Below are 20342 nucleotides of genomic sequence, written 5' to 3'. Positions count from 1 at the left end.
AGCCCCACAAAGAGTTATGCCGCTGTTCCTGAGGGCATAGTGATGCAGCACAGAAGTGGGAAGGAGCTGCCAGGGGATGGGGATATCGTCAGTCAGTATTGCCACCAAAGATGTTGTGACCTGAAACAGTGGCCAGCCAGACAAGTTCATCCAGCTGTAATCTTGGGAGCAGAGCAGTGGTGGTGCAACCATGCCCTGATGTAAGATCTGGATCCCAAGCTTCCACTGAAGAATGAGGCCATGGGAGCAGAAGAGACCGGGATGAGGACAGGGCTGAAATGCTCTGCCAAATGCTCTCACGTGGAGCTAAGGCCCTGGCTTCACCCAAAGGAAAGAGCCATGAGGAGACTGACCAACAGAAAGCCAAAGTGAGAAGGCTTGAGAAGAGGGATATTTCCCCCCAGAGGTGCTGTAGCAATAAGAACCAGAACTTCTCACTGCTAAAAGGTGCCCCAGTTTAGGTCAGGACGCAGAGGGGGGGTTATGGTGCTGTCATCTGCTCTTGCCAAAGTTCTAAGCAGGCTTTGGGGTGGGAGAATTGGATTTTGGCTCTGGTTGGTCTCCCCAGGTGGGTAAGTGCCTAGCTGGTGTGGCAGGTTTCCCTGTCCCTGGCCGAGAGCCCCTCTCTGGGCACAGGGGAGGGTGTAGGAGTCCCATCGGGGCTCTGCCCCATTGCTGATGCTCTGATGCTGGCACAGATCTAGCCTGGCACCCCCTCTCTGCAGGTCGCATTGTCTCATTCCTGCCTGGCTGGTTTCTCTCAGCCTGCGTGTGCACCAGCCTCATCCTGCAAAGATTGCCTGCTGGGGCTGCCAGGCTTACAGCTCTATCGCTGATCCCTGCAATGTGGAGGGGAAACGACCTTTTGCGGACAGCGAGGTTTCAAGGTGTTCCTAGATGCCACTAGGGTCAGCACCTTGACACAGCTGTGCTGCTGGTGTTGACCCCAACAGAGCTCAGGACGAGGTGAATGGACCTGCTAGCATCGCAGCTTCTGTTTCCAGGTGGTTCCCACCTCCACCATCTGCAGGCATGCGCCCTGCTCAGGAGTCAGAGCATCCTGACCAGCACATCCATTTCCTGGGGAAGAGGCTGATGGGATTACAGAGGAAGGCTCACAAATGGGACGTATCCAGCCATGGGGCTTGGTCTGTGTAGCCAGGCTGGGTGGCTGGAGTATCGGAAGCCTTGCCCCCCGATCCCTGATGGTGCTACCAGCCCCTGCCTGTGCCTCAGGGCCTTCCCCACCAGGAGAGCATTCAGGCTGAGCCTGCAGAGCGTCAGCAGAGCATCCTTCCTCCACCAGCACTCCCAGTCATAATATTGCTGGTCTCTCAGACCTGATGCAGCCAGATCCTGTCCCTGCTTCTCCATGTTCCTCAAATAGCAAGCACTGATTTTAATCCCAGGAGGGACTTGTTGCTTTCTAATTTTCCAGTCAAGTCCTAAAAATTGGTACGGCTCTCTAGGCAATAAGGATGTCATGGTAGTGGGGTCTGGCTTTTCTCTGTGTTCCCATAGCAGTGTAATTTACCACCTGGTACCCGCTCTGCAGGCACCGCGAGTGCTTCTGTGTAGGACTGAAAAATGGGGAGGAATTTATGAATTATTTGCAGATTAGCACAGGCAATTCCCGCTACCCACTTCCGGAGAGTTAACAGATAAAAATTGCATTCAGCTACAGAGGGGGATTTGCAAACCTGAGATGATGGAAGAGCAGCATTTCAGCAGGTTTAATTCATTACAGTGGCTGCTGTAAGCCTTGGCTGCTTGGACCGTTGTGCAGAAGCCCAGCCTGCTTTTGGGGCCAGATGTGGCTTGTACACAGGGACAGCTGCAGAAGGCAGGGACTTCGGATCACTAGTACTCCCACACCTATTTATTTTTTTTTGTCCCCGGGGGACTGGCGACACTGTCTGATTATGGCTGCTTTGCTCTGGCAGCACGAGACAGTCAGATTGGCCCCACGTGCAGGCAAGGCCACCGCGGCTCTGAAGCGGTTGTATAAAACCTGGACTCTAATCCCTGCTATCAAGGAGGACGGTGCCTGCTTCACTCTTTCCTGCCCAGTGGTTGGAGCAGGATCGGAGGCGTGCTGTGCAAAGGTGTAGAAGTAACTGGCACAGTGAGAAGCAGGAATTTCAATGTTAAAAAGGGTTGGCGTGCCCTGAAGCGTGCCTGGTTTCTCTCCAGCTGTATCAGTGGGTCCTTGTCCCTTTGTTGCAGGCCAAGTTACCAGCTGCCCTGCGTGAGGTGACTGGATCCTCCAGAGAGATGGTAACAGGCACCCTTGGGCTGAGGGTGTAGTCACCTGTGTGAGTAACTCAGGCAAAGGACCTGCATAGGATCTGGCATCCTTGTTTTCCTTTCTAATTGTGGATTGGTGGGGGTTTGGGTGGTTCCCATCACCCACACTGAGATGATCAAATTGCTCTTATCTCAGGGATGCTTCTTACAAACGCTTCCCTTACAGCACTTCCACCTTACCTCATAGTTTCCTAAGAAATGTGACAATCTTTAATTGAACAGGCAGATGGTATGCCTGTACATTTACTAGCTGCCTCAATCTTAGAGAGTTTGCCTGGCTTTTTGAATAAAAGAAAACCACATCTTTTCTTTCAAGCTAGAGAAACTAAACTTCACAGCTCCCCAGCTCCCCTTGCTTTATTTCAGGTGCTCCTGAAGCATCTGGGGCTGTCATCTCCGCTGCTATATGCAGTGCCTTTCCCTGGGTTTATATAAGCTGAAGATCTGGTCTCAGTCCAAACCATCCTCCTCTGACCTGTGCTCTGGCACCTCTGAACTCTGGTACCAACGTCTGGGGCCCTGCGTGACCCTGCTGCACCTTGGGGAGCAGCCCAAGGCTCAGCTCTGCCTCGCTCCCCGGCTGCAGGGAACTGCAGAGCCAGCGGCACGCACCACTTTCCCCATCGCACATTCACAGGAGGAATGAGGTTGCTGGCTGGAAAGAGGAACAGGAGCTTTGTAGTACTTTTTGAGTACTTTAAAGGCTGAAAGCACTTGAGTGGTCGAGATTGGAGCTTAGCGTGTCCCATGTTTCCAAGCTACAGGTGGCTCAGAGGTGCTGAAGAGCAACCTCTTGGAAATAGCTGAGCAGTTTCTGTTTCCTACCTGCATGGTGGAGTGGGGAGCCTTTCTCTTTCCCCCACGGTCTTTTTGCTCCTTCGGGCAGATCTCTGAGGAGCTGTCTGTCGGGCAGATGGTGAAGCTGGGGCCACGGGCGGGACGAGCCGCGAGGCTCCTGGGGTTTCTCGCAGAGCGTGGTTTCCTTCCCCAGCTCCTTCGCCTGAGGTCTCATGTGAACGGAGCAGTGACTTGACTTCCGTGTGGGACTCTCATGGGAGGGAGCTGCCTCTGCCTGGCAGTGGGCAGATATCAAGGAGGAGGTGGGAAATCTGCCCTTCACCCTTGCTCAAAGGAGTGGCAAGCCCAGTACCGCCCAGCAGAGCCGGCAGGTAGCCGTGCCGCGTTCCTCTTGCCAACCCCAGTGCTCTGCCACCTCTGTCTTCCTCCTCGCCCCTCTCGGTGCCAACGCTGCTTGCTGTATTCTGTGAACATCCCCAGAGAGGTGTCACAAACAGGGGCCAAAAGAAGGAAGTATGTGAACATCCTGAAAGAGCTGTCACAAGCGAGCCAAAAGGAGGAAGGAGGCATTAGTAAAAGGTCTAGAAAGTGTTAAACTTTTTCTTACAAGATGGGAAAAAAACCATTAAACCTAAAAGGAGAAAATAAAGCTGAGCTGTGCGTAACCTGCCCGATTCTAAGGGTGAAGTCTGGGCTCCACAGAAGAGACTGGGTGTGAGAGGTAAGGGATGGGAGCAGCACAGGCTTTGAGAGTGGATGGGATGGAGCCAAGGGTGAGCCTGTTCCCAGCCAGGACAAGGAAAACAGGGAAAGCATGAGCTTCCCGATAAGTGAGGAGACTGCTCCACAGTTTTTCCACTTGAACGCAGCCCTCTTCCTCCCTGCCTTGGACAGTGGCCTGGTTTGCTCTCCACCACTTTGGTTTCCCTATGTGGCCTTCAGAAACCCTTCTGTGAACCTCAGAGAAAAATCTGGCTTCCTGGAAGGACTGAACAGAGACCAAGAAATCCTTTCTTCACGCCTCGCTGGCTGGCAAAAACAGCACTGGAAGTCGCGTGCTTTTCTTCCCTTTGTGCAATAGTGCTGTTGCATGAGGGGCATCAGGGTTTGGCGTCAATGATTACAGGAACATCTGTAAGTGTTTTATAGTCCTTAAGAACAAGTGTCCCCTCCCTCCTGGCTGAAGAGGAAAGCATCAAAGTGTGCTCTGAATGTTCCTCCAAACCACAGAGCCCTCCTGCCTCCCTGCTCCTTAAAATCTTGTCACTTCTAAGTAGGTAGATTTACTAGTGTACTAGATGATTTACTAGAGTACAGTTGCTTCAGCTTCGGCTTTCCTGATGGCATTTGTGTTGGGAAGCTGGGCTGTGGCCCACTGGAAATCGTAACCAAATCACTGAGCACTTTTTTTGTTCATAAAGGCTTGATCCATCTGGAGCTACAGCTTGGAGCAGGGTATAGCTCTCTAACAAAAAGCATGAGTGAAAAGGTTGTTATGTGTAAACCAGGTCTGACAGCTCTCCTTATATTTGTTTTCTGGTTTTTTTGTTGCTTTAGTTTCCAAGGTAGGAAGAGCTGCCTTTCCTGGGTGTAGCAGAAGGGCCAATAACTGGTCTGGATTCCCTTGGGCTCTCTAACAGCATTGCTGTGTGTTGCTCTTAAATAAAGTACATCCTGGGGAGTGATCTGGCTGCGTCCTGGCAGGAAAGGCAGCCAGCATTTCCAGAGTGTTGTTCCCAGTCAAGCCAACATCACTCTGTGACTTTGCCAAGTGCCTTGAACAGACTTGGAATCAGACCTGCGAATTTTAAAAAATAGGAAAAAAAAAAAGAAGAGGGACCCCCCCCCCCCAAAACTTGTCTTCCAAATTTCCTGCTGTGTGTGAAATGAAAAGCAGAGCAGGGGAAGGAGCGGGCAGACCTTTAGTCTCCCAGAGGCAATCTGCAGGCCTGGCCAGGAGGGGAAAACTGTCTTTATCACCAGCAGCTCTCCATGGGTGTGGGAGAACATGTGTGTGTTTACCTGGAGAGAGAGTGAAGCCTTGTAAGATAGGATCGATGGTGCTTTCCACATCTCCTGACTGAAGACCGAAGACCTTTGCAATGTGAGCACTGCTGGGTTAAACGGAAACAGGGTTACGTGTAGGTGGGACAGCCACGTCACTCCACCTGCACATCTCTTTCTTCCTCCTGCAAACTTTGCCGAGTAGGACTGGGAGGACTTTGCTCTCCAGATGGGCCAGCTAACTGAATGTGGGAATCCAGCAGCAGTCCCAAAAACTCACAGGCTTTACTAGCCAGTGGGGAAGGTGAGTCTGTGCCTGCAGATTGGCTTTGTCCAAGGTATCCGACCCCCGCAGCATCTCTCATGGCACTCAGAGGAGATGGTGCACTGCTGCTTCTGTTTAGGAGGAATTTGGCTTTGCCTAGGCAAGATTTAGCTCTTTTTGCAGCAGGGCAGGTGACCAAATTGATGATGTTCCTCTTTCAGTGCTTTCCTTCCCAGGCAACCCTCCTGCAATGCACCGTCTCAGCATTTATTGCTCTTGGAGGACTGATGCTGAGGATGGCAGCATGAACAACTAAAGTCAGGGAGGGAGATGATGTACCTTCCAGTCCATTGGTGAAAAATCTGCTTAAAACATTGTCCTGGTTTTGGCTGGGAGAGTTAATTTTCTTTCTGGTAGCTGGTATAGTGTTATCTTTTGGATTCACTATGAGAAGAATGTGGCTAACACACTGATGTTTTCAGTTGTTACTAAGTAGTGTTTATACCAAGGTAAGGATTTTTCAACTTCTCATGCCCAGCCAGCAAGAAGGCTGGAGGGGCACAAGAAGTTGGGAGGGGACACAGCCAGGGCAGCTGACCCAAACTGGCCGAAGGGATATTCCATACCATGTGATGCCATGCCCAGTATATAAACTGGAGGGAGTTGGCCTGCAGGGGGGATCGCTGCTCAGGAGCTAACTGGGCATCGGTCAGCGAGTGGTGAGCAATTGCATTGTGCAGCACTTGGTTTGTATATTCCAATCCTTTTATTATTATTGTCATTTTATTACTATTATTATAACTATTATTATTTTCTTCCTTTCTGTCCATTAAACTGTCTTCATCTCAGCCCACGAGTTTTACTTTGTTCCGATTCTGTCCCCCATCCCACTGGGTGCAGAGGAAGTAAGTGAGCAGCTGTGTGGTGCTTAGTTGCTGGCTGGTGTTAAACCATGACAGACGTGAAATGTTGTACATGTGCCGAGGTATTGCAACCGCACAAACCCTTTGTAAGCAGCCAGAACTATTTAAGATGTTATCACCCTCCACTGTTTAGTGCTGCTGGGGCCGGTCAGGTGTTCCCGTGCTAATCCACCATGCCGTCACATCAGCCCGATAGACTCCAACCACTTTGGGCAGTGGTTTGACCCGACTGCACGAGTTGGCATCGAAGCTCTCTAGGAGCACTGCCTTGACCTGTTAATCCCAGCTGGATGTGGAAATGGTAGTTTCCGCCTGAGAAGTGGTAACAAACCACTGAAGGCTTTCATGGATGAAACCACTCCAGCTAGATAGAGGATGCCTGTCTGCACCCCACCTGACAATGATGCTTTCTGACAGGGAGCTCTTCTTCTGAGTGCACAAAGGCTATACTGCATGCAAGCATCCCTAATTTAGGATGGTGCTAAAATATTTATTTGCTCTTTTCAGTTCCTAGGGTCTTGGATTTCTTTTTTTTTTTTTTTTCCTCAGGAGAGGAGTTTAAAGGGTACTGCCTTCCTGTGTATCTGGCTAGAAGGACAGGAAAGAAGAAAGATCCTTCAGAAGTTGTTTAGACGTTTTTCAGCACTGAACTGCAACTTTCTGGTTAGCAGGGCTGTGTTTCCCTGAACCACTTTACGTCACTCATGAACTGATTTGAAGCAGACGTTCTTCATCCTGCCCAGGTATGTGGTTGCTCCAAGAAACACAGTAGCTGGCTGCTCAGCTTCATATGAGAGCCCAGCACTAGAGATATCTTAGCTACTACAAGAAATTTCAATTCAGTTTGTGTAATGAGTGGCACAAAATGGGTGGGGAAAATAAAAAAAAGAAAAGAATTCAGGACTTCTATTGTCTGTCTTCATTTTGAAGGCATCCGTCAAAACCAGATAGAAGTGTCTGGGAAAAACTGCTAAATGAAACTGGCTGGAAAAAATTAATGTAAGACTTGAATCCTATCTGCTATTGGAAAAGGAGAGGGAAGACAAGCTTCAAACAGAAGCCAGTGATGCTGAACCAGCATATGAAGCCTGATTAATACTTGTTGAACCTGTTAGGCTTTAGGATTGATTGTAATGTCTGTGTTTCTCAGCAGCCAGTAAAAATCCTGTTAGAAAACAGCGCTAATGAGCAAGCTGGCCAGAAACCGAGAGCCTGGCAAGAAGAATATGTTGGCTCTGAACACTCAAGCTGCTGTCATCCAGCACCACCAACTGTGCTTTGGGGATAGTTCAGCAGGAATGGTTCTGGTTGGGAAAATTTCCACTTTCTTGGCCAAAAGTTGTTTTGAAATTTGAGACTAAGGCAGGCAGAGGAACAGCCAGTGTGCTGCAGAAAGGCTAGCCCACAGCTGCCTCTGGAGGTGATAGCGGAGTGGTGTAGCCTTTCTCTGGCTGTGGGATGTGGTGCTGCTCTGCGTAAAAGTACTGGGAGGCTTGGCTTCACCCTGGAAGTCATGGAAACACAGAAGTGCTGTTGGAAGGGGCCCCTGCAGGTCTCTAGTCCAAACTCCTGCTCAAAGTGGGGGAATTGGCAGCATTAGCTCATCAGGGCTCTGTCGAGCTGAGTCTTGAAAGCCTCCATTGACAGAGATTCCTCCCCCCTTCGTTGGGTGACGCGTTGCAGCCCTGCGCAACCATCTTCAGGAAAAAGCTTCTCCTAAAGTCCAAACTGCACTTTCCAACTGCAGTTTATGGCCTCTGCTGCAAAGTCTGCTCTGGCTGTACATTCTTGGCCTCTCGTGCACTACTTCTGGCCAGCAAGTATCTCTGAAAAGCCGGGTCCTATGACGCCAAAGGCCATTTTGCTGTAGAGTTGAGTGGCAGTACAATTGCCCGCGTTCTCTTGTAAAACAGAGGCATTTTCACCCAAACCCTAGTCTGTTTAGATCCATTGGTATCCCTGGAGCTACAGTTCATAGATTACAGCAGAGGATGTGGTTTGGGGTGAAGCCCTGCTTGTAATTAAAAAGTACTGGGTGCTTAGGAGGGTAAATCTCCTTTCCAAGCATGAGGAAAGGTTTTTTGTGCTGCCACCTGCTAGTGCGAGAGGCTCTGAGACCTCAGGGACTGCTTTCATGTACTGACACCATTCAGCCTGCTGAAGAAGCTCCACTGGACTCTCCTCGACACGTCATTCGCAAGGTATCAGTGTTTCCCTCCGTTGGAGAATTCCTACCCGTCCTGAAGGCCCAAAGCAACAGTGATGGGCCCACGTCAATAGACACAAGGCAGACGAGAGGCCATGAGTGACCAGGAGACTTGGACCTGTCTTGGTGCTTGCCATGACTGCAGAAAGCCAAATCATCAGCTGCCCCGTGAGTATCGTGTGTTTTTTCTTTGATGTTTTGCACATGTCATGGCTATAAGGTGGGGGGAAAGGGACACCCAAAAGAGTCTATTCACATTTCCTTCATGAGGTGTGGTGGATGCTCCCCACTATGACAGAAAGCTGTGCGACCTCAGCCTTTGCTTTTAGTGTGGGAGGTGGCATCTCTTGGAACAAGCTAAGTGTCTCCAGGTCTCATAAAACATAGTGGGGGGGCCAGGAGAGAGTGTTTCAGGTTGATAGGGGGTTATGCAGCAGCCAGAAGTGTCCTTATGTATCTGCAGAACTGTGGGGTTTTTTTTTCTCAAAGGGCAGGAGTATTCCACCTTCTCAGGGAATCTTTGGTTTAATCCTTCTCGCTCAGATGTGGCGACTACACAACTTAAGCTGTCGTTACTAATTGAGAGAGAAAACAAGAAGAAGCGTGGTTTTGCCACCACAGCAAAGCTGCTTTCAAACACAAATGGCTCTAATGGTTGGGAACTGGTGGTTTAAGGTAACTTCTGCTGCCAGAGCCCGGGCGGCCACTAAACCGCACACTCCCTGTTCCTAGCCCAGCTGGTTGCTGCCATCATGCGGCCAGCTCGTTTATTTGCAGCCACGTAAATCATTTCTTCCTCGGTTTTCGTTTCTCTGCTCCTGCAGGGCTTTCTCTTTTCTCCCTGTAGCATCCTCTGGTGCTTTCTGCCTTGTCAGGATGGCTCCAGCGTCTTGCCAGAAAGAAAGGTCTCCCTGCCTGCAGGCCGGCAGCACTATGTCGTGTTTGCATTTGTTGTGGCTGAAGAGCCTGACCTGGTGTTGATTTCAAAGAATAATTTGGAAAGCCCTGCTGCAGGTAAGAAATCCCGCGAGGGGGGGTTTGAGGAATTCTAAGAATACAGCAGGCTTGAGGGCACAGGAGCACACAACACCCTCCGTTTGCACTTGTCTCTCCAGGTACGCTCCAGCGTGCACCTGAAGAAGAGAGCCCTGGCCAGACCCCTCAGCGGGGAAACAAAAACCTTTGCCAGCAAAACACTCACATTTTTGCAAACGCGAAAGTGGTCAGGCGGTTAATGTTTCATCGCACAAGGAAGCAGGAGTTGGGACATCAGGGATGGGACTAGCCAGAAAGCACAATCTGGGGTACTTGAAAGCTGCACAACACTCTGGCAAAGAGCACTTGCCCCTGAGTAATTCCAGTGACTGTGTATAGAATTAAGCCATTTTCTTTAATTAGCATTCTTTGGTTACTTTTGCCAAAAGATACAGAATTTTAGCATCAAATATTTTTACAATACTGCTACAGTTTACAAATGCCAAGTTTATGTACTCATAGCATAACACTGTCCTGTTAGAGCTGAAAGGACTCTTTTCTTTATTCATTCCCCCCCCCCCGCTTCGTATTTTCTTGGAAAGAGAAAACAGCATTCTCCTCTGCTTTTTTTTTCCCTGATGCCTGCCACCTCCAACAAAGGTACCTCCAGGCTTCACAAGGTCAAGGCACGTTCACCAAAGATCACCTGGGAGCTCTTGGCAGCGCTGGGGACGCTTCCTCCTGGGCCGCGGTGAAACAGTCGCCTTAAATGTCAGGGTCAACACACCTAAATTCCCGGTGCGCTTTCAATTAGCCACGCTTCCCTTCTCCCATCCTGCAGCGTTGTTTTGTGTTATCAAAACGCTACTCGAACCTCTGGCTCGGGGACTGCTGGACTTGGGCTGTGAGGGTGTTGAGCAGAACCGGTCTTGAAGTGTGTTAATGCATCTCCTCCCTCAGCGCCATGTCCGGGGTCCCGGGCAGCGGGCACCAACGAGGGGGCAACGCCGCAGCCCTGTGGGGAGCAGCGATGCCGTGGGTCCTCTTCCTCCAGGCCGGGACCTGCCCTTCGGCCTCGGTTTTCACCTCTTGCAGCCCCAGGAGACGTTCCTTCGTGGCGGCTGCGGAGAGGCCGGGGGAAGACACGACTCTGTCATGGCGGGGCAGAGACCCCTGAGGGAGGAGGCCGTGTCTCCTCGGAGAGGGAGCTGGACAGGCCACGGGACTCCGGTCCTCGAGGGGGAGGAACGCGATGGCGGCGGGGCTCGGGGCTGCATTGCCAGCACCGTCTGCAGGGCTCCCTGCGGACAAAGCAGTATAGTCCCCATGCTGCATTTCTCAAGGGAGTTGTGCCAGAGCTCACAGGGATGGCCAGAACAGCCAGGTTGCCACTTCACACCATCTTAAGGTGGAAAGTGAGGGCAGGTTCCCGATGTGTGTCATTAACTTGGAAGCTCTGTGTAGAAGAGGGAATCGTACGTCTTCCTACACAGCAACCTGCAGGTAACTACTCGACGCCAACCTGATTCTAGTCCAGCTGCTGACAGTTCTTACAAAGAAAAAGAAAATGTATTTGCCCTGAAGTCCTAATTATTATAAAATTGCACATCTTTATTTTTTCAGAAACTAAGGCCTTTTATTGCATTTTGCATCACCATTCAAACTTAGGAATAAACCGCACTGAACCATGATGCATTCTTAAATGCAGTATCTCAGCAGTTTACAATGTTTGATCTGAACACAGGAACCACTTGAAAAACATTATTGCTAATGATGGAATAGCTCCATCTTCTGGAACAAAAGTTATTTCCTTGGCAGCCATCTTTATATTTCCAACATGGATCTATATGTTCTATTTCAAAACCTAACTTGAATATTTTTACTGATAGAAGGTGAATCTTGGGTAGAAAACGGGAGGAATTTAGGATAATGTGATTTCTGATAAACTTTAGGAAGCATTCATTATTTTCTAATGACACTGAAAACGCATGTCCATCGTTCAACATGCCATATACCTTATTATTCGAGAAATAGCTGGAATGTGATTTTGAGAACAAGAATTTAAACTCTGTTTAAGACAAAACACTCAACACAGATCGTTAACTTTAGTCCTGATTTAGGGTACTTTAAATCAGGAGGCGGGCGGCGGCGCGGCACCTCGCGCGCACCCACCACGCGGCAGCGGCGGGAACCGCGCGGTTGCCACGGCAACGGGAGACGCCCTGCTCCCGCCCCGCCCTTTCCTTAGGAGCGCTCTGCGCTTGCGCCGGGTTCCGCGCTACGTGGGGTCGCGTCGGGGGCGTGGCCCGCCCCGCCCTCCTCCCCCTCTTGCCCGCCCTCCCCGCGTGCGCGGCCGTTACGCGGCCGGTGCCGCCATGAGGCGCGGGGAGCGGCGCGGCCACGGCGGGGCCCTGGGCAAGGCCGCCCTGGAGGAGCAGCCCCCGCAGCCCAACGGCGGAACCTCCGCCGCGGCGGTAGAGCGGACCCCGCCGCCGCCGCCCGGCGTCGAGATGGACGGCTCCGGCCTGCGCCGCAGCACCGAGTCCGAGGTCTACGACGACGGTACCAACACCTTCTTCTGGTGAGAGCCGCCCCCCTCACGCCGAGGCCCGGACGGGGCCCCTTCCCGCCCGGCCCCGCGGTCCCGCTGTGGCGAGCAGGCCTCCGCACCGAGCTGCGGTTCCCGGTTCCCCTCGGCTCGCCCCGCTTGCTCCTCACTCTTGCGGGCGTTCCGCCGGCGGCAGCGGCCTTTAATTCCTCCGTCGCCTGTGGCGAGATGCGCGGCTTGTCGGCGCAGGCAGTGCGGCTCCGCGGAGTCGCTGAGGAAATGGGTTCTCGGGCTGGGGGCTCCGGGAGCAGAAATGAAAAGTTACCGCGCGTTATCGGCAATTTACGTTGCGACTGCGACAGGCGCCGGTGCTAAAACTGAGGAGCCGTAGACTGTGTCTCCAGATGTTCTTCCTGATACTGTGGCACTATCAGTTATTGCTTCCTGGCAATTTAACAGTGATTCAGGACTGACTTCTGGCAGCAGCATGTCCTTTCTCAGTCCCGGTCATTAGCGAGGAGTGCCTTACAGCTAACCGGGAGGGCTGGTCTCGCGAGGTGAGCGCTTTGGAGGTGGGTGCTGGCACTCGGGGAGCCCACCGACTGTGGGCAAGCTTTCATGCTTGACTCTGGTTATCAGTGTTCTTTAGGTGAGCTCCACCTACTTCTTCCCCCTCCCTCAGTCTCGGAAGAGGTCTTCTCTCTCCGTGTTGTTTCCTGTAATTCTGCTAGAAGGCTAAAGTTGTTATGCTTAAGTTCTGCTGGTGAGGTATTTGGTATGGTTTTGTGGCATGTTCGGTCCAGAAAATCAGTGCAGAAAATTGTGACTGTCTGTGTTAGGCCAATGGCGCAAATCAGTTTTTGTTAAATTCAGTCCTTGCAGGAAGGGACGCGTTTCTAGAAAAGTGCTTCTAAATCCCATCTTTGCTGGGGTTGTTCCAGAAATCTGCTTCAGCGCACATGTGCGTACATCCATAGTTTTTCTGTGCATGTTAAATGCACATCCTTTTTGATTAAGGAAACCAAGCTGACATTAAAGTCCCTTGTTTGGAATATGAGCTGAGGGTGATATGATTTGGCTCGAGTTTGACATTAAAGAGTAGGAGGGGGAGGGCACTTGGCTCTCACTCTGCCAATCTGGGCAGTAGCGGAGTGGAGGGTGTTGATCTTGATGAAGCTGCTGATTCTAGGTGATATTTCTGTCTGTGCAAACTGCAAAGAAACACTTAGATGCTGCTGGATCGCAGGGTGGTCTCTGCAGAAGCCTTACAGACGTGAGTGTAGCCGAGGGACACTGTCACCTTGAGGGCAAGAGGACCTTTCCTGGAGAGCACCTTAGCGTTGCCACATGTAGGCTGGGTGAGCGACTGGATAACTGGATCCTGCTGAGGTCTGCAGAGTAGTGCCATCTTATAAATGGAAAATGGGTAAAACTGACCTTTTCTTACTATCTAGTTAAGGTGGCTCTTGCCAGGTATCTTGTGATGCCTTAAAAACACCTATTGCTGTTTTTATTCTATAATCTCACCTCGTTGCACCTTTTTCCTGTTGTGGGGGTGTGCGGCCAGCATGCAGTCTGGCACCCCTATAGGATTTTCATCTTAAAATAAAGGCTGTAGCTGCAGTTAATTTGTCCATGTGAATTGTTCCTTTGGAAGTCCCAATGTGCCACTGTTCTTTGAGGATTTTCCCCCGTATTGGCTAGTCCCTTCTAGGAGGGCAGTGTGGACAAGTATGGTGTTGAATTGTTCCTTAACTTACCTGTTTATTTTATTTTCTCTAGTAGTGTATGTTGCTTGTGCTGGCAGCCAGGAGTTTAAACTTGTAAAAGTTTCAAGGTTTTTCCACCGTTACTTTTGACCTGTGCATGACAGCGTTGAGTGTGTCAGTGTATCCTTTGGTAATGACTCAGTTCTTACAGTGGCCGAGAATAAAGATTATACAGAGGAATGATTTTTTTCCTGTGACCCGTGGTACTCTTCTTGTGCTGTGTGTTATAGAGGTGGTCACAGAAAATGGAAATTTCAAGAGAGTGGGCGCTCTCTGTCTTTGCCTGTATGGAAAGTACCTTTTCTCTTTGAAGTTCAGAAGCTAGGGGATAAGGTTACCCACGTGGCATGCTCAGTTTGGAAAAATTCAAGAATTTGGGACTTGTAGATGCAGTCAGAAATCATTCTAGAAGTAGTTCAATTTGCAAAGGTAATTTTACTGCTATAAATGCAATCCTTTGGGAAGGTGGTACTTTCTAGCTGTCTGCCTGCTCTTTTTACATCTTCCTAAAACTTTGAAAAAACAAGTTACATGCTGTATAATAATTCTATTCTTACTCAGTCGTAACTTGAAACTGGAAAATACTATATGTTAATTACGTTGTGGGAACCTGCTCAGTCAGTACCTTGACAGCTCTTTTTCTCATTGGGAAATGTCAAGGAAAGGAAATGGGAAGAAGCTTTATGAAACAGATTGGCAGTCTCTGTATCTTTTATCCCTGAACTAATTTCAAAACATCTATTACTACTAGCAGAGAGCTAGAAATATCAGGACTGCGTGGCAAGCCACTGTTCTAGGCAAACATGTTCACTGTTGTTTCCAGTACCTTTGATTGTTTCTTGCCTGTCTGCTTACAGAATTAGCTTTCTGAATAAAAACAAAGGACCTCTTTGTGGCTGAGATTTTGACTTTTTATTTTTTGTATGGTGTGAAGCACAGTAGATCTGATATTTTTACTGAGCTAGCATGGAAGAACCACCGGTTTTGTTTGTTGTTTTTTTTTTTTAAATATCCCCACATAGAGCTTTCCATAACATCTCTGTGGCTTTGTTTCTGTAACCTGCAGCAGAGTGAGTGCTGATGTGTCTTACAGGTTTTTGCTAGTGGGACTTTGTTCTGTGTGGGAAAAGGTGAATCCAATAGAACCGGGGGTTTTGTCACCTGTGAGCAGTAACCATGACAGATGCCTAAAGATAGTTGAAGCTGGAAAAAGAGGAGCTGTGTGTCTTTCTGTAGGGGAGCAAAAAAGCTCAGTGAAATAGTAAATTGATTTATCTCCACTAAATAAAATAAATGATAAATGTGGAGGTGTGCAGCAACTTTTTTAAAGAGAAGAAGAAATGTTCCTCCCCCTCCTCACAGCCAGTGAAAGGCAGCAGAAGGTGGTGTGGTGTTGAGTGTTTTCATGCCAGCCCAGCCCAGTCTTGGATTACCAGTTTGGGATCATCTAGTTAAATATCGTCTATGGTTTTTCTCCTAAAATTTCTGTGTTACCCCTGATTTCTGTATATATTTCATAGCTTGTATTTAACAAAAGTGTATCTTGCAGGAAGTCTTACAGTCTTGATTTGAAGACATTGGGAGGTGCCATATAGGTCTTTGCCACTACATTGCATTGTGACTCTATGGGTTAATTGCTTTTACTAAGCCTTACTTTAATTTGAATCTAATTAGCTCTAATGTCCTCTGTTGGTTATTGATGTGTTTTTGTCTCTCACACTAAATAATTCTATATTGCCATCATGTGGATGTGATGTTAGTTACTAAGGTCGTAGTGTGGCAGCAGAGATCTGTGGAGCTCAGGAAGTTTTAAAAAGAAAAAGGAAAAAAAAGGAAAAGAAGGAAAAAAAAAAGAGGAGGAGAATGGTGGGTAGAAGACTCCATGGGCTAATACAGCTTTTGTAGGAATTAATTCAGCCTATTTGGTGCAGAAAGCATAGAAATTGCAGCTAAGGAAAAGGTAGTGTGTAGATGGCTGTGCCTGGATGTTTCTCTTGTTTTGGCCAGTATTGTGAGAAATCTTTCCTGATGGCCAGCGCAGGGACATTTCTTTGGAAATGAGGATACGTGTGTGCAAACCAGCCGTTTTTGGAAACACGGGATTGGTATTCAAAGGAAAGTACTACTTGGCCACTCCTTGCACATTGTTCTTACCTCTAAAAAACTAACTTTACAGTAGGGTGAGATTTTCTGAAAGGCTGTCTGGAGGAAGAGATGATGATTTAGCTGAAAGAGAGATTAGGGAGATGATCTGCAAATTGGCAGGAGCTTTTTTCGTACCCACTCCTGAGGGTTGGCTGCAGCACTTCCAAGGCAATGTTCCTCAGGCTTGTTGGAAACTTAACATTTGTTGGATTTCTGCCCCCCCCCAAAAGCTTGCTGCTTTAACGTGGGCCATGGTGAGGTTCTGTATTTGCTGAATCTGCTCTTCTGATTCTCTACCTGGTCAGAATTGACCAAGTTTAAGCATGTTGCTTAACTTGAGCTGAGAAATCTTGCATCAGGCTACTGATGTGTCACCCAGCCTGTGCTTTTTTAGTGTTTAGCTATGCCCTGGCAGTGTCCGGTTGCTAGAACATCCAGGAGGCAGTTGTGCAATCCGGCTAAGCCACGTTACTCGGCTGGGCATATTAACTCTTGTCAAGGATGAGGGCAGCTGTCTCCTGAGAATTGCGTTATTAGAATGTCATTACCCTTTCCTGAAAGGAAGGGATTGCATAGTTCCTTCAAGTAAACTAGAAGTGTAGAAGTATCTTTGTGCAGAGACCCTGTGGGAGTTTAATGCCCCAGCTGGGCTTTACGCTAGTGTTAATTCTCTGTATCAGTTTCTTTTTTGTAAACATGCTGCAGAAGTTTTAAGGAGAATGGAGGAAAACGTGGTGAGAGTCAGCCTGGGGTCCCTAGGGGTGGTTTTCAGGAGGGAGTGCAAAGGCAGACCCCCCGCTACCACAAGTGATACAAGTGAGTTTTCAGTGTCTGGTGAAATCAAAGGCTCAGCATGGCAGGATTAGTTTCACCCTGAGGAAGTCACTTTCCTTGTAGTGGTGTACCCTGTGCACAGAAAGAGTTTGTGTTTGTGAGTGCACACTGGGATGGTAGGAGCTCTCTGCAGACAGCTTCTTCCATGCTGGCATTTGAACTCTGGCTCATCAGAGTGCTGTCACATGACTTGAATTCTACAGCAGTTTACAAAACAAATCATCAGCCTGAAGAATTAGCTCTGTGCTTCTATGCAGTTAAATCTGGCGTAAGGGCACCTTCTTCTCGTTCCTGATTATTGCCTTTTTTTTTTAAAAAAAAAAACCTCCTTAAAGTGTGTGTTATCTGTAATGCAAAGTCATGCTGTCTCTGTGGAACTGTTTTAAACTAAAACCCGCAACAAAGATTTCAATAGGTTTAAACGTATAAAAATGTTTAATATTTAAAACAGATCATTTTGCAAACTTTGATTAACTTGTGAACTCTCTAGAACTGATGAATGGAAACTTTGCCTTTCTTCTTCAAAGGAAACGACTAATTTGTTGAAGCTTTGCTTTTTACTCCATTGTTCTAGTTTCTCTGTGAAGGTATGTGGTGTTGTTCTTCTCTTACTGAGTGATTGTTCTATGAGACACACCAATTTATGGCAAGGAAAATCAACGTTACTATTTTGGAGTGTCACAAGTATGTACAGAAATTTAATCAGTGTTATGTACCTTTATAGATGTACTGAAGACTTGTAACCGGTCTAAGAATAGGTACATTTTTATTATCTCCGAGAGTTTAAACAGATTTTAAAATGCAGCCTACAGCTTAAAACCAACAGCCATGTTTCTGTTGCATTACAGATGTAGATGCTTGGAGCTTTCAGGCAGTGTCACGTACGAAGTACATACTTTGCTTTGGCTGCCACTGATTATTTTTTTGTGATCTAGGTGGATGAGAGAGATCTCATGTCACAAACTGGCAGTTAACATCTTATTTTTGAAATGTTGAGGCCTGACCACTTGCTTTGGCCCTGTGCAACATGACCGTCTCAGTTTCATGTCTCTAATTTTGGATGTATTATCAAGATTATGACCAAGGTTGAATTTTTCTTGAAGGTTTCAAAAACCTCTCTATATCCAAACAGGATTGTTTCCCTGTTAATTACAATTTTGATTTTGAATGTCAAAATATTGGTCAGTTTTAAATTGTTATTAATTTTTATTGTATTTTCCTGTATCTTATTCTTCACAATAACTTAAACACTATACTGCTGTAGAAGTAGTAGATTTGTTGTACTGTCTATTTGTCATATTTTCTCTAGAATTCCCAGCATGTGTCAGATGATGCGTTGGTATATGGAGGGTAGAGAGCTTTGACATTCGTTCATCTTTTAAAATTTCTTTCAGAAATGCTTTTATTACTTTACCATTATTTGGAATAAAGAAAAAAAAATATTTCTTTGTGAAAAAGTTGATGATAGGCTAAGATGGGACTAGCTGTTTTAGCTGACAGATTCTTTCTCTAGCAGTAGCTATTAATGCAACTTTTTAAAGCAAAGAGGCAAACTGTACTTACTGGCTGTTCTTTGGAATTTTGTTTCACTTAGAGAAGTGACAAAAAGATTGATAAATAAATCCTTTGCATGCCATTCTCAATGATTATTACTGTTTTTAATGTAGTTATTGCATCATTTATGACAAACAAGAACACTAATGCAAAGCAATGGATAATAAGGGTGTGGTCCCATTCACTTAAGCTCATTTTAGTTTGTACTGGAGACTGAATGAGGTCATCCACTGCCTGCTCTGCTGGGGTATTACTCCCTCCTTTCCATCCAGGGAGCTGATCTCTCTGAATCTCCCCAGAAAAGAGATACTTTAAAAATTTCCTTAGCTCTTTTTTCTCATAGACTTTATTTGGAAAATAAAAGATATGATAGTAATTTCCTTGAAAAACCTACAGTTTCTAAATATGACAGAAGAATGAATTACCATGAAAAACAGAAGTTAGAATCGAACTTAATCCCATGCACTGGAAAAGCCCCCATTTCTTTGTAAACTGCAGTGCAGGAGAGGTGTAGTGACTGATGCTGCCTGTTGGACTGCCTAAGTTGCCCTCACTTGGTGTTTAACTAATTTAGCAGGGCAAGTATTTTTATAAAAACAAAACTTGAATTATTTCACTTAAATGCCCGAGTGTTTAAATGGAGAAAGAGCTAGATGTAAGGTACAGGAAGACAGAAAAATAAGCTACTTAATGTTCCAGCTTTTTAGTAGTTTGGGATTTGTTGTGAATTCTCTTTGACCTTCCTGGTCTTACATATTTTTGTACACATATACTTTTGGGCACTGTTTTCTCAGAGTTTTTGACATAAAACCTCCTAGAACTGGCTGTAGTCTGTACCCCCTTGCTTCTGGTGTGTTGCCTGAACTCCTGTATGATTCCAAGGGGAAGATACCTGGTCTGCTTAGCCGTTTTCAGTCTCCACAGACTTCAGGCTAGGAGAACATAAAAGCCTTTCTGCATAATTCCTGTAATGCTTACCTTGCTGGGGATGTTCTTAGTTGTCTTGTCTTCCTCTTGCTGTGTTATTTTAAAGTGTATGTGGAGACTAAAATAATCCCTCTTTATGCAGTTTAATTCATCCAGACTGACATCACTCATATAAGTTCTTCTGTATGCTGTTCATTCTTCTGGCTACTGTAACTGTTTCACATTTTGTCTTGTTCCATATGACTGTGGATTTCTATTTTATTTTTTTTAACTCTGAAGCTGTGGAAAGATATGGTGTGTATCTATGCTTGCCCTTTTTTGTTTTTCTTTTTTTTTTCCTTCTGACAGGTAGGTTTGCATGGTGCTCTGCTACCTCTAGCAGCTGCCATCACTTTGTTGCTACTTGCAATTTTCTGGTTAGAGTTGCCAACTTGCTCTTTCCAGAAGACAAACCAATCTATAAAGTCTTTCATCCTGGCTTCTGGATTTCATGCTAGACTGCAAATTCGTTTACATGACTAACCATCCTGAAAACTTGCTACAAGACAATCTGGCTTCAGCTGGAAATGAAAACAGCTAAAAGGGTAATGATGAGATATATAGCCTCTTGTTTCTCGTTAAACAGGGGAGCTCATTGAAATTCAAGTTGATGGTTGTGGCACCAAAAATAAACCGAAAGCAGGGTGCATGTAGCTCTCAAACACTGACCATTCACTTTGCTACAAACTCCCCACAGGGATAAATGAAACTGGGCCATCGGTGAGTTTCTAGATGTGTTTATCTAAATGAGGCCGTGCTAGTAACTGTTGTTTTGGCAATTTACATGACACTCAATGCATTGAAAAAGTAATCAACTTCATATAGGCATTCAGATGATGAAATGGTAAGATGGAAGACAGCATTTCTAGATTTATTTTAGTAGCCTCTTAGATACTAGTTTCAAAAAAGTAAGCAATAAAACAAGGCATAAAATATAATGCATAGCCTTGCAGTTACCATAACCTTTTTCTATGATCAAAATATGGGTTGTTTTTGTATTAATTATATACATCTATAAATGCAGCAAACAAGACCATGGTCTGATTTA

General features: G+C 47.0%; 1 protein-coding gene across 2 annotated transcripts in view; it reads left to right on the top strand.

Annotated features, from left to right (window-relative positions):
• Positions 1 to 11647: 11647 nt before the first annotated feature.
• The window catches only part of PTDSS2 (phosphatidylserine synthase 2), a 43080-nt gene continuing 34385 nt past the window's right edge, over positions 11648 to 20342 (top strand). Inside the window, exon 1 of one of the 2 annotated variants that reach the window (XM_069804416.1) lies at positions 11648 to 12059. In XM_069804416.1, coding sequence (XP_069660517.1) covers positions 11854 to 12059 — 206 coding nt within the window. In that variant the 5' untranslated portion in view covers positions 11648 to 11853. Of the gene's footprint in view, positions 12060 to 13219; positions 13453 to 20342 lie in introns of those variants that run through there. The other variant, XM_069804417.1, reaches the window with a different exon arrangement.

This window comes from Haliaeetus albicilla, chromosome 16, assembly GCF_947461875.1.
Source record: "Haliaeetus albicilla chromosome 16, bHalAlb1.1, whole genome shotgun sequence".
Classification (NCBI taxonomy): domain Eukaryota; kingdom Metazoa; phylum Chordata; class Aves; order Accipitriformes; family Accipitridae; genus Haliaeetus; species Haliaeetus albicilla.
The sequence above is the reverse complement of the archived record's forward strand: the minus strand, read 5'-3'. Positions and strand labels throughout refer to the sequence as shown.